This window comes from Loxodonta africana, chromosome 1, assembly GCF_030014295.1.
Source record: "Loxodonta africana isolate mLoxAfr1 chromosome 1, mLoxAfr1.hap2, whole genome shotgun sequence".
Classification (NCBI taxonomy): domain Eukaryota; kingdom Metazoa; phylum Chordata; class Mammalia; order Proboscidea; family Elephantidae; genus Loxodonta; species Loxodonta africana.
In genome coordinates, this window is record NC_087342.1 from 69393452 (window position 1) to 69406014 (window position 12563).

The window sequence follows — 12563 nt, forward strand, 5'->3', positions numbered from 1 at the left end:
AAATAGGGAAATCACAAAAACAAATTAAAATTAATTTTAAAAAGAAAAAAACGCTCAAAATGGAATCATTGAAGTCAATATGTAAAAGATCACAGTAATCAAAAAGAGGGTCTAAATACAGAAGGCATAGAACTGCCATATGGAGAGGGATACAAGGCGATATAGGACAATACAAGTTAGGTTTTCACTTAGAAAAATAGGGGTAAATATTAAGGTAACCACAAAGAGGTATAACAACTCCGTAACTCAAAATAAAAACCAAGAAAAACGTAACGACTCAACAAACATAAAGTCAAATACTATGAAAATGAGGATCTCACAATTTACAAAGAAAAAAGTCTCAGCACAAAAAAGTAAGTGCAAAAATGAAATTGTCAACAACACACATAAAAAGGCATCAAAATGACAACACTAAACACTTACTTATCTATAATTACGCTGAATGTAAATGGACTAAATGCACCAATAAAGAGACAGAGAGTCTCGGACTGGATAAAGAAACACAATCCATCTATATGCTGCCTACAAGAGACACACCTTAGACTTAGAGACACAAACAAACTAAAACTCAAAGGATGGAAAAAAATATATCAAGCAAACAATAAGGAAAAAAAGAATTGCAATATTAATTTCTGACAAAATAGACTTTAAACTTAAATCCAGCACAAAGGATAAAGAAGGACACTATATAATGATAAAAGGGACAATTGATCAGGAAGATATAACCATATTAAATATTTATGCACCCAATGACAGGGCTGCAAGATACATAAATCAAATTTTAACAGAACTGAAAAGTGAGATAGACACCTCCACAATTATAGTAGGAGACTTCAACACACCACTTTTGGAGAAGGACAGGACATCCAGTAAGCTCAATAGAGACACGGAAGGCCTAATTAGAACAATCAACCAACTTGACCTCATTGACTTATACAGAACTCTCCACCCAACAGCTGCAAAGTATACTTTTTTTTCTAGTGCACATGGAACATTCTCTAGAATAGACCACATATTAGGTCAGAAAACAAACCTTTGCAGAATCCAAAACATCGAAATACTACAAAGCATCCTCTCAGACCACAAGGCAATAAAAGTAGAAATCAATAACAGAAAAACTAGGGAAAAGAAATCAAATACTTGGAAACTGAACAATATCCTCCTGAAAAAAGACTGGGTTACAGAAGACATCAAGGAGGGAATAAGGAAATTCATAGAATGCAACGAGAATGAAAATACTTCCTATCAAAACGTCTGGGACACAGCAAAAGCAGTGCTCAGAGGCCAATTTATATCGATAAATGCACACATACAAAAAGAAGAAAGAGCCAAAATCAGAGAACTGTCCCTACAACTTGAACAAATAGAAAGTGAGCAACAAAAGAATCCATCAGGCACCAGAAAAAAACAAATAATAAAAATCAGAGCTGAACTAAATGAATTAGAGAACAGAAAAACAATTGAAAGAATTAACAAAGCCAAAAGCTGGTTCTTTGAAAAAATTCACAAAATCGATAAACCATTGGCTAGACTGACTAAAGAAATACAGGAAAGGAAACAAATAACCTGAATAAGAAACGAGAAGGGCCACATCACAACAGACCCAACTGAAATTAAAAGAATCATATCAGATTATTACGAAAAATTGTACGCTAACAAATTTGAAAACCTAGAAGAAATGGATGAATTCCTGGAAAAACACTACCTACCTAAACTAACACAATCAGAAGTAGAACAACTAAATAGACCCATAACAAAAAAAGAGATTGAACGGTAATCAAAAAACTCCCAACAAAAAAAAGCCCTGGCCCGGATGGCTATACTGCAGAGTTCTACCAAACTTTCAGAGAAGAGATAACACCACTACTGCTCAAGGTATTTCAAAATATAGAAAATGACGGAATACTACCCAACTCATTCTATGAAGCCACCATCTCCCTGATACCAAAACCAGGTAAAGACACCACAAAAAAAGAAAATTACAGACCTATATCCCTCATGAACATAGATGCAAAAATCCTCAACAAAATTCTAGCCAATAGAATTCAACAACATATCAAAAAAATAATTCACCACGACCAAGTGGGATTTATACCAGGTATGCAAGGCTGGTTTAATATTAGAAAAACCATTAATGTAATCCACCATATAAATAAAACAAAAGACGAAAACCACATGATCTTATCAATTGATGCAGAAAAGGCATTTGACAAAGTCCAACACCCATTTATGATAAAAACTCTCACCAAAATAGGAATTGAAGGAAAATTCCTCAACATAATAAAGGGCATCTATGCAAAGCCAACAGCCAACATCACTCTAAATGGAGAGAGCCTGAAAGCATTTCCCTTGAGAAGGGGAACCAGACAAGGATGCCCTTTATCACCGCTCTTATTCAACATTGTGCTAGAGGTCCTAGCCAGAGCAATTAGGCTAGACAAAGAAATAAAGGGCATACGGATTGGCAAAGAGGAAGTAAAATTATCTCTATTTGCAGATGACATGATCTTATACACAGAAAACCCCAAGGAATCCTCCAGAAAACTACTGAAACTAGTAGAAGAGTTTGGCAGAGTCTCAGGTTATATGATAAACATACAAAAATCACTTGGATTCCTCTACATCAACAAAAAGAACATCGAAGAGGAAATAACCAAATCAATACCATTCACAGTAGCCCCCAAGAAGATAAAATACTTAGGAATAAATCTTACCAAGGATGTAAAAGACCTATACAAAGAAAACTACAAAGCTCTACTATAAGAAATTAAAAAGGACATACTTAAGTGGAAAAACATACCTTGCTCATGGATAGGAAGACTTAACATAGTAAAAATGTCTATTCTACCAAAAGCCATCTATACATACAATGCACTTCCGATCCAAATTCCAATGTCATTTTTTAAGGGGATAGAGAAACAAATCACCAACTTCATATGAAAGGGAAAGAAGCCCCGGATAAGCAAAGCATTACTGAAAAAGAAGAAGAAAGTGGGAGGCCTCACTCTACCTGACTTCAGAACCTATTATACAGCCACAGTAGTCAAAACAGCCTGGTACTGGTACAACAACAGACACATAGACCAGTGGAACAGAATTGAGAACCCAGATATAAATCCATCCACATATGAGCAGCTGATATTTGACAAAGGCCCAGTGTCAGTTAATTGGGGAAAAGATAGTCTTTTTAACAAATGGTGCTGGCATAACTGGATATCCATTTGCACAAAAATGAAACAGGACCCATACCTCACACCATGCACAAAAACTAACTCCAAGTGGATCAAAGACCTAAACATAAAGACTAAAACGATAAAGATCATGGAAGAAAAAATAGAGACAACCTTAGGAGCCCTAATACAAGGCATAAACAGAATACAAAACATTACCAAAAATGACAAAGAGAAACCCGATAACTGGGAGCTCCTAAAAATCAAACACCTATGCTCATCTAAAGACTTCACCAAAAGAGTAAAAAGACCACCTACAGACTGGGAAAGAATTTTCAGCTATGACATCTCCGACCAGCGCCTGATCTCTAAAATCTATATGATTCTGTCAAAACTCAACCACAAAAAGACAAACAACCCAATCAAGAAGTAGGCAAAGGATATGAACACACACTTCACTAAAGAAGATATTCAGGCAGCTAATAGATACATGAGAAAATGCTCTCGATCATGAGCCATTAGAGAAATGCAAATTAAAACTACAATGAGATTCCATCTCACTCCAACAAGGCTGGCATTAATCCAAAAAACACAAAATAATAAATGCTGGAGAGGCTGTGGAGAGATTGGAACTCTTATACACTGCTGGTGGGAATGTAAAATGGTACAACCACTTTAGAAATTTATCTGGCGTTATCTTAAACAGTTAGAAATAGAACTACCATACAACCCAGAAACCCCACTCCTTGGAATATACCCTAGAGAAATAAGAGCCTTTACACAAACAGATATATGCACACCCATGTTTATTGCAGCTCTGCTTACAATAGCAAAAAGCTGGAAGCAACCAAGGTGTCCATCAACGGATGAATGGTTAAATAAATTGTGGTATATTCACACAATGGAATACTACGCATCGATCAAGAACAGTGACGAATCTGTAAAACATTTCATAACATGGAGGAACCTGGAAGGCATTATGCTGAGTGAAATTAGTCAGAGGCAAAAGGACAAATATTGTATAAGACCACTATTATAAGATCTTGAGAAATAGTATAAACTGAGAAGAACACATACTTTTGTGGTTACGAGAGGAGGAGGGAGGGAGGGTGGGAGAGGGTTATTTACTGATTAGTTAGTAGATAAGAACTACTTTAGGTGAAGGGAAGGACAATACTCAATACACGGAAGGTCAGCTCAACTGGACTGGACCAAAAGCAAAGAAGTTTCTGGGATAAACTGAATGCTTCAAAGGTCAGCGGAGCAATGGCGGGGGTTTGCAGACCATGGTTTAAGGGGACTTCTAAGTCAATTGGCAAAATAATTCTATTATGAAAACATTCTGCATCCCACTTTGAAATGTGGCATCTGGGGTCTTAAATGTTAACAAGCGGCCATCTAAGATGCATCAGTTGGTCTCAACCCACCTGGAGCAAAGGACAATGAAGAACACCAAGGTCACAGGATAACTATGAGCCCAAGAGACAGAAAGGGCCACATGAACCAGAGACCTACATCATCCTGAGACCAGAAGAACTAGTTGGTGCCTGGCCACAATCGATGACTGCCCTGACAGGGAGCACAACAGAGAACCCCTGAGGGAGCAGGAGATCAGTGGGATGCAGACCCCAAATTCTCATAAAAAGACCAGACTTAATGGTCTGACTGAGACTAGAGGAATCCCGGCGGTCATGGTCCCCAAACCTTCTGTTGGCACAAGACAGGAACTATTCCCGAAGACAACTCATCAGACATGAAAGGGACTGGACGGTGGGTAGGAGAGAGATGCTGATGAAGAGTGAGCTACTTGTATCAGGTGGACACTTGAGACTGTGTTGGCATCTCCTGTTTGGAGGGGGATGGGAGGATAGAGTGAACTGGAAGCTGGCAAAATTGTCCGGAAAGGAGAGACTGGAAGGGCTGACTCATTAGGGGGAGAGCAAGTGGGAGTACGGAGTAAGGTGTATATAAACTTATATGTGACAGTCTGACTTGATTTGTAAACGTTCACTTGAAGCTCAATAAAAGTTAATTAAAAAATTAAATAAATAAATAAAAGTCTGAGTAAAAGCAGCCAGGGAAAAAGGAGTATAAAAAGAAGTAAAATTCCATTTACATAAAATTGTAAAAATGCAAAATAAGTTAAAGTGACAGAAATCAGGACAGTGAGTGCCTCGGGATGGAAGTGGAGGAAGCGATAGATTATAAAGGGGCATAAGGAAACTTCTAGAGTGATGTCAAAACTCATCAAATTTTATACTTTAAATATGTGTAGCTTATTATACATCGATTACACCTAAAAGAGTTGTAAAAAGAAAGAAAAAAATGAAGAAACATAATCATCCATCTAACTCTGCCTCACTTTGACTCTGAAGATACAAATGTTCTTTTACATAACTCGACAGAACAGGATGTCATCCCTATACTATTTCCGGCAACCAAAATCAAACGTTTCCAACAAACGGGCACTTATAATTCATATTAATTGATGAGGACATCAATGTCTAAAATGGCTGCCAACCAAAACCCCCAAAGAAACTGAATCTGCCTTGCTTTTGATCAAAATGTTATACAGGCTTAATTAAAGGAAACTGTCAAAACATGAGTAGTAGGAAGCACAAGAAAGCAGGGGAGTCCACTTGCCTGAAAGTATAGTTACCGGGAACAAGGTCAGACAAGTGTAAGACGGGGGAATCAACTGATGTCTTCTCTTCTCTGAAGGGCCCGTTAATTTCTTCCCAGTGGTAACTCACTATTTTAGTATCATCTGTACTTTCTAGAAAGATTTAAAAATAAACAAAAATCAAAATGAGATGCAAGAATAGTAAAACTTGAGTTGTCTAGTTTATATTGTCACATATGTATCAGAGGGAGGTGTCATGGATCAAATTATGTCCCGCAAAAAATGTATCAGCTTGGTTAGGCTATGTGTGGTTGTCCTGCATTCTGTGATTTTCCTATGTGTTCTAAATCATAATCTTCGCCTGTGGTTAAAAGGATTAGGGTGGGATTGTAACACCACCCTTACCCAGGTCACCTCCCTGATCCAATATAAAGGGAGTTTCCCTGGGGTGTGACCTGCACCATCTTTTATGTCTCAAGAGATGAAAGAGAAGCTAGCACAGAGTTGGGGACCTCATACCACCAAGAAAGCAGCATCAGGTGCAGAGAGCATCCTTTGGACCAGGGGAAGCTCCTCGACCAGGGGAAGACTGAGGACTAGGACCTTCTTCTAGAGCCGACAGGGAAAGCCTTCCCCTGGAGCCGATGCCTTGAATTTGGACTTTTTGCCTACTTTACTGTGAGGTAATAAATTTCTTTGTTAAAGCCACCTACTTGTGGCATTTCTGTTATGGCAGCACTAGACAACTAAGACAGAACGATTTTTCCTCCTCCTTCTTGGATTTCCATCACTCAGTCGAGTATTTAAGAAGTGTAGTGACAGACACTATCGCTTTTTAAAAAAATAGGAGTCAGTGAAGTGTAGCACATTGAAATGCTACTTTTAAACCTCACTTTACTACAGCATATTATCCAAATGATCATTTTAAGTGGGTTTCTGAACTGATACATTCATAAAAGACTTAAGCAATACTTATCTATAATTTACAAAACCCCTTTTGCTACTTTAATTATTAATGTGTAAATCCAGAGAAAGGTAGTACACCTCTATAAAAAATTCTCATTTCTACTTCAAAAGAGAGTAAACAAAATGTGCCATGTAGAATCACAGAAAATTAGACCTGGGAGAAGGCCAGTTTCATCTAATTCATTTAAGGAAAGAACAGGTTCATGTAACTAAGCCTAATTAGAGGAATCAAAACATGATGCATTTTCTCATGCAAATATTTTCATTTAAAATATGCTTTATTTTCATATCATTAAGGAAGAAATGTGGGCATCTATATTATATTTGAATAGCTGCAAACAGTATGTCAATGTGATTTCTGTACATCTGCAAGCCTGCAAAGTGGAGCAGCATTAATGGCTAATAAGTGCTCTTGTTCTAACAACCAAGGCAGCTATTCTTCACTCTACATAATTTGGTATTAGCTTTGTGATTAAATGCACATGTCTTAGTTATTTAGTGCTGGTATAACAGAAATACAGGTGGATGTGGTATTTCTGCTCCCTCTGATCCCTCAGCTTTTAGGTGGCTCCATTCTTCTAGTCCATCTGAGTGTAGACCTCACCCCCTCAGCCTCAATAGGCCCTGTTCTTCTGCCTCTTGAGCATGGCAGCCCCACCTCCTCAGCTTTGGGTAGCAGCCCCATATCCCTGGCACACCTTAAAGGCAGCCCCATATGTCAGATCTGAGTTGGCAAAGATCCAACTCTTTGAAACCCAGGAGGGTGTGGCCACACCCTTTGAGATCCAAGAGACCAGGGCCCCACCCTTTGAAACCGAGAATGTCTTGCTACCAGTGCTTCTTCCAACAGTTCTGTTGATCTCCGAGCTGCTCCAGGGAAGGTGCTTTTCTTTTCTTGGAGGTCATCAGATGTACCTCCTTTGGCCTGTTTCCCGCCTGTAGAATACCAAGAAGCAGATGGCATTCTTTCCTTTCGTTCTTTCCTGTCCCCTTCAGTCTAACCTGATGGGTTTTTCTGCCGTGGTAGCTGGTTAGATCCATCAATCACAGGCTTAATTTCTTGAACAAGAAATTGTGTAGCCACATCCCTGGTGAACATTCTAGGACATGTGTCCTTAGTTTGTACTACAGAATTTTCCAAATCTTTAAGTTTTGTTTTCACGTTGCACAGTTCATTTTTAAGTCCATCTCTCTCCTCATTTTACTGCATTTTACTATAAGCAACAAAGAGAAACCATGATCTCCTTTAAAATCTTGCTTAGAAATCTTATCGGCCAGATACCCAAGTTTATCACAAGTTCTACCTTTCAACAAACATTTGAACGTAATTCAGACAAGTTCTCTGCCACTGCATAAAAAGCATTGCCCTTCCTCCATTATCCAATCATATGTTTCATCATTTTCTTTTAAAGCCTCTCCAGAAGCACATTTAAATCCACATTTCTAGCAACATTCTGTTGCTGGTGCCAAATGTATTCTCTAAGATGATAGAGACTTTCTCTATAGCTCTCCTCACTTTCTTCTGAGCCCTCATCAAAACTGTCTTTGACATCCATAATTCTACCAACAGTCTCCTCAAGGCAATCTACGGTTTTTACTATTAGGTACCTTAAAACTCTTCCAACATCTACCCATTACCCAATTTGAAAACCACTTCCACATTTTAGGTATCTGTTAGAGGAGCACCCCACTGTGCCAGTACCAAATTCTGTCTTATCTAGTTCTGCCGTAACAGAAATACCACAAATGATTGGCTTTAACAAACAGAAATCTATTTTCTCAATGTTTAGGAGGCTAGAAGTCCAAATTCAGGGTGCTGGTTTTGGGGGAAGGCTCTCTCCCTCTGTCAGCTCTAGGGGAAGGCCTTTGTCTCTTCAGCTTGTTTCCTGATTCCTTGGAGATCTCCATGTGGCCTGGCATCTATCTTCTCCCATCTCTGCTTGCTCGCTTGTTTGTTTAATCTCTTTTATATCTCAAAGGAACTGATTCAAAATACACCCTAAAGTAATCCTGTCTCATTAACACAACAAAGACAACTTGTTTCTAGATGGGATTATAACCACAGGCATCCGAAACGCAAACCAAACCCATTGTGCTGAGTCGCTTCTGACTCACAGTGATCCTATAGAGGTTAGGATTTACAATACATACTTTTGGGGGACACAATTGAATCCATAACAGCACATAAAATGTAATTACCAGTTAAGTTACACTGATATTGTTGAACAAAATCAAACACAGGATATGTTTTCAATCTATCTTCACTTGCATGGGCACCTGTCGTTACACTGGGGCCCACTCCCCATGTATGCTAATAGAAGGTCAAATGAACTCTGAATTAAATTAAACAAACCACCACCTACTGTCACTGAAGGTTACCCTTCTGAGATTTATTAAAAGTGATTTCTCAACTGTTAATCATATATACGACCTCAAAGGTAGATACTTTAATAACCACTTTAATTCCAAAACAAATAGCTGGGCCCCAAATAATTTTTTCATAGGCAAATGAGGCAAAACAGAAGGGAAAGAGAGCACAGGGCAGAGAGGTTGTGATGAAAGAAATAACATGTAAGAACTTTAAGATATAAAACTAAAGAAGGAGACGGTCATCTATCAGTATGTTATATACATGTTATATACATACATATATAAAACTAAATACTATTAGTGTTTAATGGGAGTTATGCGTTAAGGCTGAGAGAACCTACAGGCTAATATATGTATAATATATTATGTATAATATATTATATGTGTATATATTACATATATATATTACATATATACATAATATGTATAATGTATTATAATATATGTGCATATATTACATATACACATATATTATAATATATATATAACATATATATATATTAGCCTATAGGTTCTCTCAGTCTTAACGCATAGCTCCCATTAAACACTAATAGTATTTAGGGCAAAACAACACAAACCCAAAACCCAAATTATCGCAGGATACACACGGCTGCCATCGATGAAGGCTGAAGTCAAAGGCAGAGTGAGTTCTTGTATTTGGGGAGAAACAACCGCTACAGGGGGCTGGTTGACTCTTTGGGCTGTGTGAGAGAAAAAAAGAAGCATACTAAACTCAAGTTGTGCATGCATCTATTGTGGCCCAAATAAAATAATGTGATTTTTTAAAAGATTGATTATAAACATTTTGTCACAAAGGTGCTTAACCTAGGAGCCTCCACCATGGAGAGCACTCTTCAAAGATTTGGAGTCTTCCTGTAAAGCTTAGGAGCTTGTCTGCAGGTTTACATTTCTGTTCTTAAGCCCAGGCTCAGCAAAGACATGTCATCATAATCAAACGGTTAGTCACAGAATGTGAGCAGTAGTTCCAGCTCCTGTGATCAACTGGATCTTGAAGCTCCCACTGCAACCCTCCCCCACATCATCATGCTTTAGTTATAATAATAATCAGGTGAATGTACAAAAGAGAGAGCTGTCAGCCCCTAAAGGTAAAAGCTGGAAGGTGAAGTCGGTGCACAGCAGGTCCACCTCAGTTGTATAGGTTGTGCCCTCAGCCCAGCTGTGGAGGTAGCGGAGGCAGAAAGGTACCCATATCCCACTCACTGTGCCAGGGCTGTGCTCGCCCAGATAAAGGGTCATCTGTTTCTAATACACACAAATACACTGGCTGATGGGCTAGTGTTGGCCTGAAAGAGACCAAAACCCATGGCTGTCGAGGTGATTCCGAATCATAGTAACCCTACAGGACAGAGTAGAACTGCCCCACAGGGGTTCCAAGGAGCGCCTGGTGGATTTGAACTGCCAACCTTTTGGTTAGCAGCTGAACTCTCAACCACTGGGCTTGAAAGTCTATGGCCTACACTTCAGTTGCTCAGTTGAATACACTGTCCCTGCAGCTAAGGGTGGAATCATGGGAAATGGAGGGTACATGAAGTAAATGTTAAACAGAGGAACCTATAATATAGACAATTTGCCACCACTCAAGATCAGAGAAAAATAACCTTGTAACCTTAAATAGCATGTAACTGAGCAGTAAGAGCTATTCAGAAAGTAGAAAAAAAATCCTTTCATATTTTTTCTACTGTTAAAATAATAATTTATTTACTGTAAAACTAAATAAGACATCACCATGCCACTCAGGTGCCAAAAAAATGAGATGGCCCTGGACAACAGGAGGCCATTCTCTCACACAGGCTTACCTGGCCTAACAGTGACATTTACATATCCTTCTCCAAAGGCATTTTCACTAGAAACAGCTACTTTGAAGGCATAAAGTCCTACTGACAACTGCAACATAGAGAAAAGTTACACAGGTAAACATGGAAAAGACATGACGGGACCATTGTCTAGAGCCTAGCATATCCCAGAAGCCACACTCCTAAAGTCAGCACAGAAAAGGGGCAGGAGAAAGTCTCATTTGGATCTGTCCAGAGGCAGCCACATATCTGAAGCCTGTGCTCTGGAATACTGAGGATCACCGAGATGTGCCTTAAGCTTACCATATTTTTACACAAATAACATGCGCCTTCTGCGTTTGTTTGCCAACTGCGCGCTCCCCCACAAGATAAAAGTGCCATTAGGCCAATTTTTTTTTTTTACTTGTTGCTGTAAAAAAAAGTTAGCATAGTGTGCTTATGAAAACACCTTGTTGGGGAGGGCTTGGTTGGCAAACAAACATAGAAGGCATGCATTATTTGCATAAACATATGGTGGTTGCAGGTGTTCGCAGGCCCTACAGAGGCATAAGTGAGTTGGACCCACCTAGGCAGCAATTCTCAGGCTTGAGCATAGGGGAATTACTTGGCAAGTGTGTTAAAAAAATGCAGGTCCCAGACACTCTCAGCGGACTTGCATTTTTAACAAGCAGCCCTGGTGAGTTGGCTGCAGGCTGTCTGGGTAGCACACTTGGAGAAACAAAGCTCAGTGACATGAGGGGGTGCATCATTAGCTCTGCAGTCTCAGGAGATGAAGACAACATGCCCATATGGCAGGAAACCAGACATCTAGCAGCTAGCGATGCTATAGGACAGAGTAGAACTTCCCCATAGAGTTATCTATCTAGCAGCTAGGTCAGTGTATTTGCCTTATGGGCCAGGAAGAAGACATGTTTCTTGTGAGGTGCCCAAATCTTGGGGCAATATTTGATAGTCAAAGCAATTCATGAACTAGAATGGAATTATTGGCAACTCTATAAATGGGTCTGGTTGAGAACCAGAGATAACTAGAGGAATGTCTCTCAACACTGCAAAGACAGCAAAAGCTAGATGACAGGCTTTTAACTTCACCACAGAGACCTCTGGCCAATGAGCCTCCTCCTAGAATTGACATGGCAAGTAACTCCAATAAAGAAAAGCTACCCCAAAGCCCCTTTATTTAAGTATAACTAAATAATGTCTTCCTATGTGGTTGAAACTTTGTTCATCTGCATCTTTCTTTTGATCTTATTCACAGTTCTACGAGAGACCTCTAAGTTCAGCAGCTAAGAGGTGTTAACCGCATTCTATAGTATGCTGTAAAATACAACCAGTCTCAGGTTACTTACTTGAGAGAGGTTAAGAGTTTGCATGTGTATTTGTTCCATTTCACCCTGGTAGTCTACAGGGTGGCTTATCAAACTCCATTCATAATTGTAGATTGTTTCTGAGGGTAAAAAAAGAAACAAGAGTAGTCGTAAATTCTGAGAGGTCACCTATATAATCTGGGAGAGGGGAAGGAAAGGACAGTCTTAAACCCACTAATAAAGCATAGATTAATCTTAGATATACTGAACTCAATTTTCAACTAGGATCCAAGAGAGGACTAAACAGGTTTCTGTA

General features: G+C 39.0%; 1 protein-coding gene across 2 annotated transcripts in view; it reads right to left on the reverse strand.

Annotated features, from left to right (window-relative positions):
- Nucleotides 1-12563, reverse strand: part of KIAA0319 (KIAA0319 ortholog) — an 86072-nt gene that overhangs the window by 49678 nt on the left and 23831 nt on the right. For both annotated transcript variants that reach the window (XM_064281415.1, XM_064281410.1), the window contains exons 4-7: nucleotides 12290-12387; nucleotides 10947-11034; nucleotides 9738-9830; nucleotides 5814-5946 (exon numbers count right to left, since the gene is read on the reverse strand). In XM_064281415.1, the coding sequence (XP_064137485.1) occupies nucleotides 5814-5946; nucleotides 9738-9830; nucleotides 10947-11034; nucleotides 12290-12387 (412 nt within the window). The remainder of the gene's footprint in view (nucleotides 1-5813; nucleotides 5947-9737; nucleotides 9831-10946; nucleotides 11035-12289; nucleotides 12388-12563) is intronic.